The sequence below is a fragment of the Artemia sp. Qi Xiang Cuo genome, chromosome 14, assembly GCF_049724085.1.
Source record: "Artemia sp. Qi Xiang Cuo chromosome 14, ASM4972408v1, whole genome shotgun sequence".
Classification (NCBI taxonomy): domain Eukaryota; kingdom Metazoa; phylum Arthropoda; class Branchiopoda; order Anostraca; family Artemiidae; genus Artemia; species Artemia sp. Qi Xiang Cuo.
This window is the reverse complement of record NC_142807.1, coordinates 24631087-24646802: the sequence shown is the minus strand read 5'-3', so window position 1 is coordinate 24646802 and position 15716 is coordinate 24631087. Positions and strand designations below refer to the sequence as shown.

General features: G+C 36.1%; 1 protein-coding gene across 1 annotated transcript in view; it reads right to left on the bottom strand.

The window, feature by feature from the left end:
• Positions 1 to 15716, bottom strand: part of LOC148944293 (phospholipid-transporting ATPase ABCA3-like) — a 233259-nt gene that overhangs the window by 158044 nt on the left and 59499 nt on the right. The window contains exons 6-8 of the mRNA XM_089100087.1: positions 13908 to 14155; positions 12071 to 12311; positions 9381 to 9554 (exon numbers count right to left, since the gene is read on the bottom strand). Of these exons, the coding sequence (XP_088956213.1) occupies positions 9381 to 9554; positions 12071 to 12311; positions 13908 to 14155 (663 nt within the window). The remainder of the gene's footprint in view (positions 1 to 9380; positions 9555 to 12070; positions 12312 to 13907; positions 14156 to 15716) is intronic.

Sequence of the window (15716 nt, the reverse complement as noted above, 5' to 3'; positions counted from 1 at the left end):
TTGCAGTTGAAAAACCTGTTTTTTTATATTTAATTTCAGATTTTTTTTTAAATAATGCTGGGAAGTCCGGCGTCTCCTTCATAGCAGTGTCCCTTCCCCCATGAAAACTTCCTTCATAGAAAGATCCTCCCGCATAACCCCTGACCCACCCCCCCCCCACTACCAGGAAAAATCACCCCTGAAAACGTATGTATACTTCCCAATAAACAATACTCTATGCTAACATTGGGTAAAGTTCAAAACTTTCAGCCCTCTCTCCGGGGACTTCGGGGGGTTATGTCATCATAAAATAAACGATTATAATATCTTTAAATTTGCTGAACAAATTGGACACCTAAGAATTTTGATCGGGAGCCTTTTGGAAAAAATGAGCGTGGGAGGGGGCCTAGTTGCCCTCCATTTTTTTGGTCACTAAAAAAGGGCACTAGAACTTTTAATTTCCATTCCAATGAGCCCTCCCACGATATTCTAGGACCACTGGGTCGATACGATCACCCTTGGGAAAAAAACAAAAACAAAAAAAAACAAATAAACACGCACCCGTGATCTTTCTTCTGGCAAAAAATGCAAAATTCCACATATAGATAGGAGCTTGAAACCTCTACAGTAGGGTTCTCTGATGCGCGGAATATGATGGTGTGATTTTCATTCAGGTTATATAACTTTTAGGGGGTCTTTCCCCCTTTTTTCGAAAATCAGCCAAATTTTCTCAGGCCTAACTTTTGATGGGTAGGATCAAACTTAATGAAACTTACATATTTGAAATCAGCATTAAAATTTGATTCTTTTGATGTATCTATTTGTATCAAAATACCGTTTTCTAGAGTTTCGGTTACCATTGAGCCGGGTCACTCCTTACCTACAGTTCGTTACCACGAACTGTTTGAAAAACGATAGTAAAACGCAAAAAAAACACGTATCCGTTCACGGGGAAAATACAGAGTCAAACATTTCTGATTATAATGACTTCAGGTATCTGTTTAGGGGTACTCGTGCAATGTAAGCAAAAGTTTACGGCCTATTTTTTCGAGATTGTTCCCTTTTTAAGCTGTTTTCCTTCTTTTTTCTACAATTATACAAACATTCTTATATACTAATAACTTGGGATGTTTAATTTGAAACTCAAAACAACTACATATTTGAAGTCACCATAAACAGCTGATACTTTGATTTAATGTTATCAATAATTAGGTTCTTATACTTTTTTTGATAACAATCGCTATTTACTTACCATTCATTACTATGAAGAATTTGTTTTTTTGTCCCAACCAAATCATATAGAAAAAATGTTTGGGGAAAACAGGAAAGGGTTTGCTCAGTCACAAATTAGAGTTTATATTGTCCTTATTAAGGACCAAAACATATTGGTAGGCGGCCAACATAAAAGCAGTTTAAAACATAGGAGCAGAAGCCTTTAAGCTGCAGATAATATAGATAAAGTCTTGTAGATGGCGGAACGTGGGTAAATTAGGGTAATTGTTCTTATATTCTACTTGCCTTCGCATTTTATTACCTTGGTAGCGGTAAACAGAACCAGATGTTGACTAAATTTTCATTTTTTAATTTAGTGATATAAAACAAGACCCCGGTGCCGCGCCGATAAGGGAAGACCAGTGGCGACGGAGCAAAAAATAGCAGTGAGTCTTTTTCATCACTCTATTTTTGGAAGCAATAAAAACTTTAGCGTAAAGAGCGAGGCGTTGACGAGGGGACGGCCCCTTTCACATACGGAATAATTGCTTTTCGTTTTAAGTTTTAATGTCGCTCCCTACTTTCAGTTGAAAAAACGTGTTTTTCTTATTTAATTCATAAAATCGATACTTTTGTCAAAATATGAAGAACCGTATATATTGCAATTGTATCTGTCTGGTTTATATACAAAGTAACCTAAGACACGAAAATTAACGAACGAGACAGTAGTGAAGAATTATGGTATAAAAAGTAATATTTTACAGGGATAGTCACTAGTGATAAACCACTAGGGGTGGCACCGTGATTGGGTGATTTTCGGGGATTTGGGGAATCAAATTTTTATTCGGAGTGACACAAAGCTTTTCGGGGAAATCCCCGAAATCCCCGCAGCGTTGTGATATTTTGGCGGCGGTTAACCGGGCCTCTTGTTGGCAGTGTTTGGTCGATGCGCCGGCGTGGCACCGGGGTCTATATATAGCACACCATGGGGCAACACATATTTTTTTCATGTTTTTTTTTCAATTCTCCTCTCTTTCCTTTGATTTCCTCATAATTACTTTATAGTCCCAAATCTTCAGGCGGCATGACCCCTGCCCCCTCCCTTGCAGGCGCCCGTGGGTATGTCTATTTCTTAGCTAGGTCAGTAACTTAAACTCCTCCAAATTTAACCAAGAATTTCTATCCAAACTATTGTGGCAACATTGTCGGAACTGTTTACCACCCATTCACATAATTGAAGCTTTGAACCAACAGGACAAGATGAAGTAATTAATAAGCAAATAAAGATTATTCAAATTACCCCAACCTTTTAAAATAATACTGTCAAATACCCTTGTGCTGGTGAAGTGGAAATGTTCGTTCTCGGCAATCGTGAGTCCGGAAGTTCAATCCCGCACGGTGCAAGGGAAGAAATCAGCAGTTTAGACAAACATCACGTCTCCTTATTTTTTCTCGATTTCTTATTAATGCACTATATTATGATAATTAATATTCTGCAGAGTGATCATTTGCCTTTTGTTTAAAGGGATCCTTGCTAATATAAACAAACAAAGAAAAATTGTGGTTGGTCAGGCTATTTTAACTTTAGGGTTTTTTCCAAAAGGTGTAAAGATATTAAGGTAAAACATTAAGGAAATGTTGGAAGGGATATTGACCACAATGAAAACATGCTATGTGTCAAAAGTCCGTGAGAGTATCAAACTGATACTTTCACGGTATGGTGGAGAGCGATCAGAGGGCAACATGCCCTCTTTGTACTTTTAAATATTCCCTTCCCGAAACACCGAGAGAAATTTTAAAGGATCAAAAGGTCTAATGGCTGTACCTCCTGCGATACTAAGCCCCCCGCAGCCCTGGGGCAAGGATTGTGCATTATACAAAATGCCCCTTGTTGTCATGAAGGATTTACCACTGGAAATAGGGGGAATGTTTGATTCTGTTTGTGTCTGAAAGGGGAGTATATTAAGGTGAAAATTCCAGGAATTTTGAGGGATAAGTCAAAAATTCTATTTTGTTACAATGATATCTTTTGTTATTTACAAAAGGCACGAGGTATTGCAATTTCCTTTTAAATGAGCCCTGAAACAGTTCCTTATGTTTTTCTAGTCCCCAGTTAACAGTAAAAAAAAAAAAGAATAGAAAGAAGAGTAAAAAAAAAGGAATAGAAAGAGGATACAGTGGAGAAAAGATTGATTTATTGTTCAAGGTGGGGAGTGGGGGGGGGGCTGTATCTTTCCTGTGTTGGGAGTTGAAAACAGTGGTTCCATTGAAAGAATTTTCATTCCATATCCGACACAATTTCAGAGGGTTCAGACTATTTTTCGAAATTCCATAATTTAAATAACAAAATCAAACAGTTCGTGGTAACGAACTTTAAGTAAGGAGCGACCCGTCTCAGTAGTAGCCGAAACTCTAAAAGCCGGAATTTTGATACCAGTAGATAGATCAAAAGAATCGGATCTTTATGTTGATTTCAAATATACAAGTTTCATCATGTTTAGTCTTATCCATCAAAAGTTACGAGCCTGAAAAATTTGATCGCGTCATCTCAGATGCTGATTTTTCTGACGACTTGATAAACTGGAACAAAACGAAAATTATGCCCATAGACCCGTCTTCTCCTGCTGTCATTTCTCCAGTCAGTCTGGACGCAGCAACTCCCATAGAAGTTGTCCAAAAGTTTACCTACCTGGGATCCACGATATCTTCAGATGGCCCCCTTCTCCCTGAGCTTCAAGCAAGGCTATGCAAGGCGTCTTCTGCCATGAACAGATTAAACCGTCACTTTTGGTGAACACCGAATATCAGTCGTTCAACCAAACGTCGAATTTTCAACGCCCTCGTCGGTTCAGTGATGCTTTATGGAGCTGAGACTTGGCAAGCATCAGCCACAACCCTAATGGCTATTGATAGATTCCAGTCGCAGAGTCTGAGAAGGATGGAAGGTCTACGGTGGGTCGACTCCATGAGTAACGAGAAGCTGTTGCATGTCACCAAGCAGTCCCGTTTTTCTGCCCAAACAGCTGAGCGTACCTTACGGTGGTTTGGACATCTACTTCGAATGTCCCCGCACTTACCTGCAAAAATGATCTTTGACTTTGACCCTGTCAAAGCCGATTGGAAGCGACCTCGCGGCCGACCAAAGAAGCGAGGGTCCTACAGCGTATCTGAGTTCCTAGCGATGGCAAATATCAGACCAAGCGAAGCGCAAACCCTTGCAATGGACCGAAGTGGATGGAGGAGGCAGACGCCACTCTACGCCGAGTAGCACCCGACAGGAGACCCGGCAGAGCACCCGGCAAGTCAAGTAAGTCAAGTCAATTCAATCACAGTATATATCTTAACCTCCGAAAAATATATACGGGATCAAGTAGGTAGTTTAATTTACTGGCCAAAAAGTCGTTTATAATTCAAAATAATCCAATTTTCTTAATCATTAGATTTGCAAACGTGACTTTGGTCAGCCGCGAGGCCGCTTCCAATCGGCTTTGACAGGGAATCCATCTCAGCCTTTTCGACTGGAATCTATCAATAGCCATTAGGGTTGTGGCTGATGCTTGCCAAGTCTCAGCTCCATAAAGCATCACAGAACCGACGGGGGCGTTGAAAATTCGACGTTTGGTTGAACGACTGATATTCGGTGTTCGCCAAAGGTGACGGTTTAACCTGTTCATGGCAGAAGACGCCTTGCATAGCCTTGCTTGCAGCTCGGGGAGAAGGGAGCCATCTGAAGAAATCGTGGATCCCAAGTAGGTAAACTTTTGGACAACTTCTATGCTAGTTGTTGCGTCCAGACTGACTGGAGAAATGACAGCAGGAGAAGACGGGTCTATGGGCATAATTTTCGTTTTGTTCCAGTTTATCTGCAGTTCCACAATTGCGGCCTATTCTCTTAAAATCTGAAGTGCTTCCATCAATTGATCCATGGAGTCCTTTAGGATGGCCAGGTCGTCAGCAAAATCAGCATCTGAGATAACGCGATCTCCAAACTTGAGTCCAAAGTTGAGACGGGAAGTCGTCTTTGTCATAACGTAGTCTATGTTGACATTTAAGGGCTCTGGGGCCACCGCACATCCTTGACGCACCCCTGTCGTGATTCGTAAGAATGGTCTGCGCCGGCCATTGACTGTTGTCGTAGAAACTTCAAAAAGGGCTCATGTGATTGGAAATTGAAATGGCTAGTGCCCTTTTTAATAGTCAAAAGTGATTGGAAGGCAACTAACACCCCTTCCACGCCTATCATTTATCCAAACACATCCAATGAAAAATCAGAAATTACAATAAATCAGAAATTACAATAAATAACCGAGTCAAACTCAAAACGAGCAGAAATTAACAAGAGTAGTGCTCAAAACCCCTATGCCTTCCCAAGGCCAGATAATTTGCACTTTACTGAAAAAAAAAACAAATGAATGTAAAAATATATATATATATATATATATATATATATATATATATATATATATATACATATACTGATATTTAGTAATCAAAATGTTAATATTATTTGATTTATTAAGGTTATAAAAGTAAAAACATTTACATTTTTTCAGTAAAGTGCAAATTAAGTTCTGGCCTTGGGAAGGCATAGGGGTTTTGAGCCCTACTCATGTTAGTTTCTGGTCGTTTTGAGTTTGAGTAGATTATTCATTGTAATTTATGTTCGTTTTGGGTTTCATTTATTTATCGATGCTGATTTGTGGTAGTTTGACGCTTGGTAGATTATTTGATTTTATTTTTGCTCATTTTTTGTTTAATGGAGTTCTTTACTTTGCTTTGAAAAAGTTATTTTGTGGAAAAAGTTTTTTTAATTAATTACCTTAAAAAGTAGAGTTTTGACAAAGAGTAAGACTTTAGCGTACAGACCGGGGCGTTGAGGAGGGGAAAGCCCCTTTCATATACGAAATAATTTCTGTTCGTTTTAAGTTTTAATGTCACTCCTTACTTTCAGTTAAAAAAAATTGTTTTTTATCAAAATTTTGAGATATCCATTTTTTCAGCGTATCAGAAAGGTCTGAAAACAATGGTTTTTAGGATAAAAAATCCCCCCAGCCCTCAGAGCAAAGGTTTTAAATCGTGCCCTGGTGAATATAAGATTTTTGTTGAAAGCGTGGTCATATAAACTTCGGAGGGGCTCATTGGATTGGTAATCAGACGCTCTAGTGCTCTTTTTAAGAGTCAGTGATCGGAGGGCAGGCTAACCCCCTCCCGTCCCCCTTACACGTCTTATTGTCCCGAAATGCATTTAATAAAAATTTTGAGATAGTCATTCTATTTAAAATAATCTAAATATCATATAACAAAACTTTTTGGGTTGAAAAAAAACCCCAGAGATTAGGGGCAAGGGTTGTAAGTTATGCCCAGGAGATGTTTAAGGTTTGTATGGAAGAGATGGTTGTTTAACTTTAGAAGAGGCTCAGTCTTTTTCCCTGAAAAAGACGATGTAAATATAAAAGGGACAGAAATTAATAAAAACAACTTTTTCCACAAAAGAAGGTTTTCAAAAAAAAGTAAAGAACTCCATTAAACAAAAAATGAACAAAAATAGAATCAAATAATCTACCAAGCATATAACTACCACAAATCAGTATAAATAAATGAATGACACCCAAAACAAACAGAAATTAAAATAAATAATAGAGTCAAACTCAAAACGAGCAGAAATTAATATGAGTAGGGTTCTAAACCCCATATTTTCTAAAAGCCAGAATATAATTTGTGCTTTAGTGAAAAAAATTCTTTTAAATGTTTTAAAATTTAAAGAAATCAAAAATTAATTAAGATTTTAAGGAATAAATATCAGCATATGTATATTGAACTGACAATGCACAATTTTTCAGCAAATTCATTTGATTTTTTTTTTTCAGTAAATTACAAGTTATATTATGGCTTTTAGAAAGCATGGGGTTTAGAACCCTACTCATATTAATTTCTGCTCGTTTTGAGTTTGACTCTGTTATTTATTTTATTTTCCGTTTGTTTTGGGTTTCATTTATTTATTTATAATGATTTATTGGAGTTGTATGCTTGGTAGATTATTTTATTCTATTTTTGTTCACACAACCTGGTTTCTTCTTTCCTCTTTTTTTTTCGAGCTCAGCACAACAATTTCAGCCTCGTTTTTGAAACTAGTAACCTAAAAAACAAGATTAATCTAGACTAGAAGTTATTCAAGGGTTTTGGTTGGTGGGGAGTTGTGTCGGTGGGGAGTTGTGCTGTCGGGAGTTATGCGGAAACCGGTATCAAACAGTTCGTGGTAACGAACTGTAAGTAAGGAGTGACCCGGCTCAATGGTAACCGAAACTCTAAAAAACGGGATTTTGATACCAATAGATACATCAAAAGAATCAGATTTTAATTCTGATTTCAAATATATAATTTTCATTAAGTTTAATATTACCCATCAAAAGTTACTTGCCTGAGAAAATTTGTATGATTTTAGAAAAAATTGGAAAATACACCATAAAAATTATAGAACCTTAATGAAAATCACACAATCATATTCAGCGTATCAGAAAACCCTATTGTAGAGGTTTCAAGCTCCTATCTACAAATATGTGGAATTTTACATTTTTTGCCAGAAGAAAGATCACGGATGCGTGTTTATTTGTTTGTTTGTTTGTTTTTTTTTCCCAGGGGTGTTCGTATCGACCCAGTAGTCCTATAAGAACGTGGGAGGGCTAAGTCGAACGGAAATTAAAAGCTTTAGTGCCCTTTTTCAGTGTCAAAAAAAAAATGGAGGGCAACTAGGCCCCCTCCCACGCTCATTTTTTTCACAAAGTCACCCGATCAAAATTTTGAGATAGCCATTTTGTTCAGCATGGTCGAAAATATGATAAAAATGTCTTTTAGGATGACTTGATCCCCCAAAGTCCCCAGGGGGAGGGCTGAAAGTTATGAACTTTACTCAATGTTAACATATAGTATTGGTTATTGGGAAGTATACAGACTTTTTCAGAGGAGATTTTTTCTGGTAGGTGGGGGAAGGAGAGGGTCGGGGGCTATATGGAAGGATCTTTCCATGAAGGAAGTTTTCAGGGGGGAAGGGACATTGCTCGGAAGGGGGGGCCGGATTTCCCAGCATTATTAAAGAAAAAGATCAGGAATTAAATAAAAAAAAACAAGTTTTTCAACTGATCAACTGATTATGATTAAGAGGTCATTTTTAAAGAACTGGAAAAAAAAATTCGAACTATAGTTTAAAGAGCAGGGTATTGACTAGGGGGCGAACCAACTAATATACTTGTTAAAATTTTATGAATATATAAGTTATTTACGTAAGTTAATTCTAATTTAAGTATATTTATTACTAATAAAAACGTTCGTAAATAAAATTAAAAAAGTTTCGAGAAAGCCATTTAACCAAATATAATATGCAAATTTTGTTTTAATTATTCATGTACGGTGAGCCAAAATCAAAACCTGCATTAATTCAAAAACGTTCAAAAATTAAATAAAAAAAACAAGTTTTTTTAACTGAAAGTAAGGAACGACGTTAAAACTTAAAACGAACAGAAATTATTCCGTATATGAAGGGGCTGTCCCCTCCTCAACGCCTCGCTCTTTACGCTAAAGTTTGACTTTCTCACAACTCTATTTTTTTAAACAATAAAAAAACTTTAGCGTAAAGAGCGAGGCGTTGAGGAGGGGACAGCCCCCTTCATATACGGAATAATTTCTGTTCGTTTTAAGTTTTAACGTCGTTCCTTACTTTCAGTTAAAAAAACTTGTTTTTTTTTATTTAATCTCAGACAGGATTACCCGATATTGAAGCTGAGTTGTAGGAAATATATTCTAGCATGCGTGAAAACAGCATACGTTATTTTGTGTTCACCGTAATCCAATTATGCACTGATCGAATTGCTGTTATTACAAGCCGGGTTTTCATTTGGCGTGCATGTCCCTCTCTATCTATTTATATTATTGCATCCGCTTGATGTATTTCATTTTTATTATTTGTGCTAAAAAAATCTGTTTTTTTCGAAAAAAATTTCAAATGATGACCCCCAGATCCCCGTGATTATCCGTACATTATTTCTTTCATCAGAAATCAAGACAACATTTAAATTAAGGAAAACACCAAGTAGTAATAGCTTCTTGACGATGAAAAAGTGCACCAAGCTAAAAAAAAAAGAAGAAGGAAAAAAACTGGTATGAAAGCTACCACGTATCTTTTGACCAGTGCTTACCTGTGCCTTCAAATGCAGAAACAATTTTCATAGCAAACGCCATAGCAGTGTTGATTATAATAGAAACACCATATTTACTTCCTCGGGTCATTGTCCTGTATTCGTATTCCAGGAAATAAGCAGGAGCATAAGTCAAAAACCATATAAGAGCTGCTCCAAGTGCCGCATTTGATCCTATACAGACAAAAAAAAATTAAAATGATGCAATAACTTATTTTGAACTAAAGTATCGTAACATAGGTGTATTATTCAAAGAAATAGGGTCAAAAATTACAAGAGCCAAAATCCTTAAAAATCCAACATCCGTGTCTCTTTGATAATCCTTATATGATAGTATTTAGGTACGTATTTTTGTAAACCCTTTTCTTATAGTTAACTTATATTTTCAATACTCGCCCCACTTACAACAATACTAAAAAAAAACCTTCTCAAACCTTAATGTATATATGAGCGCTGTAAACCCGGAATTATGTTTCTCTTCTAGATTTTTTTCTTTTATTTTTAAGGAATTTTCTAGGGTATCTGGGTGGAAGATGGAATCTAATTTCCTACATAGTCAACGTAAAAAACGTTTGATGTAGTTTCTGTGTGATTTTTTTTTTTTTTTTGAAAAATGAAACTCTTGATAGACATGTTGTAGACTCTGAGACTGGAAAGCTGAATGCATAGTTTTTCAAACATTTAAATTGATCCGCTATCTTGGAATTTTTAATAGATAACTACTTTATCCTCTTTGGGACAAAGTTTTAATTCAGTACCACAAAATGGTAGAAACCTCCACTTTGCTGTGACACACAATATTTGGCTAATTAAAAGGCTACTAGAAATTTTAATTTTTGTAAATAAAACCTTCTGATAAAATCTTTTGGAATGAAATCTTGCAATTTTATAGAACCATCCGTTTGATAAGACAGCCCCTGGAAAACAAGAAAGAACAAATAAACAATATCCGTGGTCAAACTTTTCGAAAAAAAAATATATAGAATTCCACAATTTAGAGGAGGAAGTTCGAAGATCTCTGATATACTGAATTTGATGGTGTGATTTCAATTTTGGTCACTTACCTCCTTGGGGAAATTTTCTCCTTTTTTTGGAAATCAGTCTAGTTTTCTCAAGCTTGTAGCTTTTCATGGAAAGCATTATAAGGTCAAGTTCAGCATATCAGAGAACCTTATTGTAGAAGTTTCAAGCTATGTTCCAAAATGTGAAATTGTGTATTTTTTTCGAAAAGGAAGATCACGGATACGTTTTTCCTGTTTTGTTTCTTTTTTTTATTTCCACGAGTGATACTGTCGAGCAAACTTTTCGACAACACTGGAAGAAGGCTTGTTATAATAGAAATAAAAAATTACAATACCCTTTTTAAGTAGCAAAAAGATTATGCCACAGCAACGTGATGTTTTCTGTCGTTTTGAGGCATAAATCGGCAACTTTAGCCTAAAAGGCACAAAAAACCATCGAGTGAAAATTCTTAGGTAGCTGATCGATTTATAGCTTTAAAAAACTGCACATTACACTTTCCAGTTTCAAGGATAGTAATAACACAGAATGGCACATTCATTCCTAAGGATACACATAGTCGGAACAAAATAAAGGCTTAGCACTGATATACTAAGTTGGCTGGAACAGGGCTAGTGGATCTTTGAGGCTGTGCAAGAGGGCTGGTGGATCTTTGAGGCTATGCAAGAGGGCTTGTGGATCTTTGAGGCTGTGCAAGAGGGCTGGTGGATCTTTGAGGCTGTGGAAGAGGGCTAGTGGATCTTTGAGGCTATGCAAGAGGTCTGTTAGATCTTTGAGGCTGTGCAAGAGGGCTAGTGGATCTTTGAGGCTGTGCAAGAGGGCTAGTGGATCTTTGAGGCTGTGCAAGAGGGCTGGTGGATCTTTGAGTAGGTCGCAGGAGTATGCTATATTATATGAGCTTTTATATAAATAGAGAATGCTTTTATTTTTTAGAACGGGGGGGGGGGGGGATAGAAATCATCTCTAATCCTTCTTGATCCTCGGGCACCATTGTGAAATTTCCCAGAAGGTTGGCAAGCTCAATCAGGAGTTTTATTTTCACCAAGATTTAAATAAAAATATTTCTCATCTTACTTTGTATATAGATTGCTTGATGTCTCCTTTTTTTCCAGGGGAATTACGGTCCCGTTCCAGTCTTTAACTGGTACAAGTCCAAATAACTACTGCCTCTCAATTTTTCAACATGCCAATACAATAATTTGTTATACCGTCTTGCTGTATACTCTAGATCTTCAGCAGTTTTATCTATGGTTTTCATTTCAAACCGTTCCTGGAAAAATTCTCTCAAATTCTTATCCTGGAGTCTATCAATGTAATAAACTAGGTTTTTACCCGGGATCCTATCTATTTGTTCATGTAACTGTAAGTAAAATTCATCTGAGTCACTACTTTCTCCATCAGTCGGTTCTACAGAGGCATTTACTACTATGAGTAATACCTTGCACTTCTTAGTCGTAAAATGAGAAACTAGTTTTCTATTGTTTTCTAACTAGTTTTCTAACTTCCAAATATAAGCGTAACGTAACAACTTCTTCATTCATGATGAGCCTTGTTCGACTTTTTTACTCCATTCCTCAAGAACGACTGCTCAAACACATGGGCCTTTGAATTGGTACAAGAAGCATTTTCGAAGCAATATAAAACTTTAACGTAATTAAACAGCTAATTACCTGATTTGAAGAATGTGCTAATTAAAAAGCAAAGACATATAGTACTGCAAGCATACACCATATAGAAGACGAATAGTACGGTTCCATCAGTCTTATTTACCACTGAAACACCATTTCCATACCAAGGTACTTTTTGCATAATTGTCATTAGGATCATAATTGCCAAGAAGAACATGAAGAATTTTGAAAACCAAGCAGTCCAATGTAACCAATTAGGAAGACCCATAATTTTGGTTGATTCCTTTAAAAGAAGAAATTAATTTTGCCAATAGCAAATATACTGGCAACACTGATTGAGTAACGCAATTACAGAATCTGTCAAAAGCTGTCGAGTTTAAAACGGACGCTTATGTAGACATTATGAAATAGCTGTAGTCAAAATACTTATAGAAAAAATTATAAAACCAAAAGACCTCACTGTAATAATGGTGGGACTCTAGTAGGACAACTGTTCATAAGACCTTAAATTTCATTCTCTGCTGATAAAACTGATTTTAATTCACCTGAGAACTAAGGCCTTAGTTTCCATGCATTTTTTGAGCTATAATAAAGTTTTTATACCCCTAGGCTTGCCAATGCAGTTCTGTCGCAAACAGGGGCGGGGAAGGAGGGGGCAATTACTCCCTAGATTCAGTTTTCATGTTTTGTAATTTTAAAAAATCGAAAAAAATTTCACGATTGGGATAAAAAAATGTAATTGCTCCCCCAAAATTTTATTGAGTTGATGCCCTCTTCTGGCAAACTCTTTGGATAATCAAAAGGTCCACTGCCAAACACGAAGTCTAGTCAAAATTTCAATTAATGACTCGCAAGCTGGAACACATCAAAAAATTGTTTTGGGCGTTATATTTGGAGAAAAGTAAAAGAGTAAAGAAAACTTGTGGAAAATGGAACAAAGCTTACCTTTCCATGTATTTTATATAAAAAGAAAAACTTCAGTAAAAGTTGGATGATTCTCTAAGAATTTCTAAGAATTTTCTAAGAATCATAAATACTGCTTTGTCACGAGCCTCTTTAAAAATTCGTAACTTATTCAACTTACTGCTATTTGACGGTAATTTCCTTCTTATTTTTATTTTGAGGTACGGTTTGTCAACAGGGTGTCTTTATAAGAATTAATTTGACAAAAAAACCTTTTAAGAAGCACTGCTATCACAATTGACATAAAAAGTGTATAATATATGAAAACAATTAATTAAATTAATAAACTAGATAAGAAAAAAACTAGATAACTAGATAAACCAGATAAGAAAAAAAGATAAAAAGGTAGCATAACATAATCTTCCTTTAATTAGGTCCCTGTGTTGCTTAGAAACTACATCAACTAAATAATCTCTTAGTTCTGATTTTTTTTTATTGGTTCCGAGTTCTCTGAGGAATTGTTATCCCTTTTCCTTCGGTGAGGGTAGCCATGGATACTTTGCAGCAAGCACAAAATTTTTATTCTTTTGAGTTTGCTTTTTCGGTTCTTGGAGAGGCAGATAATGGAGGTCATAAACCCATCAAGATCTGCATCTCGTTTTCTTAGGTCCCCTTTATTCACCTAAGTTGTCCTAGTATAACAATCGTTATTAATTGAATTTACCCAGATTTTAAATACCTTTAAATTTCTTGGGAATAGGAATTAACAAGCTACTACCCTGAGTCAATGCTCTATCCTCGAAGAACTGACTTTCAGTTTTCGCGGAAAAAATGGGAGAATAAGTGATCCTCGAAGAACATAACTTGGGAACCGCATACACACACGCAATTACAATAAGGCCGCAGTCTTAGCATTATCCAGTTTTTTATTCATCGAACAGCGTTTTTCTTAAGCGGGATTAAAGAAAGTAATTACCTTCAGTCTAGCTTCCTTCTCATTAACAATGTTCCTGACGTTGTTCATGACGGGATAAATGAACCCCAGCAGTAGAATAATAGCCAAAAAATCTTCTAACACTAACACGAAATAGTCTTCAACATATTTTGGGTAAGGAAACCGCTGCATTTGTAGATCCACTGATGACATATTTACACCTGAAGCTTGTTCAATAACGGACGAGGATATAGCATGTTGTAAGGTAAGAAATCCTTCAAGATAATAGCCTGAAAATATCATTAATTATGATTAAACAGACATCAACACGAACACGGCAAAATTTTGTTCTTCCCGCTGTGAAAAGAAGGAGGGAGGATACCCGACTATAAATATGGCCTTTTCTAGCCTTAGAGCCAAAACACATGTAATTTTTTTTCCTTTTTACGTTTTTAATGAACTGAGCCCTGTGCTCTCATTCAGAAAAAGGTAGAAACTTGCATTGATTTTTTTTTTAATTCAATTCTGTTCATTACAGAATGATATAAGACATAACGTTAGTCCAAGTGGCTGCCCAAAGGAAGACATAAAAACACTTGATATTTAGCGACCACATATATAACAAACGCTTAACAAACAAAACTCCTAGCAAACGAACAAAACAAACAAAAAAAAGGAAATAAATAATAATAAATAAACAACCAAATTATGACCAATAGCTAATCATGAGAAAAAAAAAAAAAATCATCTATGAGCCAAGACCCAAAAGGAAAATTTTCATTTTTCTCTTAAATAAACCGAGGTGCTCCTCCGGCCGAATGCTCACTGGAAGAGAATTCTAAACCTTAGGACCTATATATCTGACAGAAAAACCTGCTCTAGTTCAACTTCTGTATTCAGTGACTAGAATATCAGCATTGCAGGTATTATGAATAACTATGAAATGATTTAATTTTTCTGTAAAAACACTAAAATTCATCAGGACTGATACAATTCGAACATTGATACGAGAACATTCCTACTTGGTTGTTAGGAAGTTGACCGACATTAAGGACTTTAAGTTTCTTATTACATGCCTCAGTGTCATTGACTTTATCCAAGTATCCACCAATAAGTCATATAGCTTTGTTTTGAAGAATTTGTACTCGTTTAAAATTTGAATAAAAGTTGCTTGACCACAACACACATCCATATGAAATATATGGGTGGAGTAAAGCATTATATAAAAGTAATGACATTAGTGGTGGTACAAAATTCATAAAGTGTTAAATTGCGCACAACTCCTTGTGCGACTTTCGTTGCAACAACATTACTATGTTGTTTCCATGAAAGATTGTTATCTAGATAGAAACCAGGTATCCAGGAATCCAGGTAGAAACCAAGGTATCGCGTTTCTTGCACTTGTTTATTAGTACATTAACATTAATGTCATGGGGCTCACCTACTCTTTAATATAAAATAAAACTAGTTTTTGAAATATTAACAGAGACTAAGCTTAAACTAGTAAAAATATGAAACTTTTAAAAATGTGGTTAACCTTCAAAATCAAACTATGTAAACGCCGACTAGAAAATGTTAATGCAGTGTCATCAGCAAATGAGGTGAGACAAGAACCTGGCAGATAAAACCTCATCGTGTCAACATATACCAAATACAGTAGAGGACCAGGCACCGAGCCTTGTGGGACTCCATAAGCCACAGGAAACGGGGCAGAAGCGACATCATCAATCATGACATTAATAAGCCTACGATTGAAATAATTTTCAAACCATTTTAAGCATGGTTCTTTTATGCCTATACATTCCAATCTTCGCAATAAAATAATAAAATCTACTGTATCAAAAGCTTTTT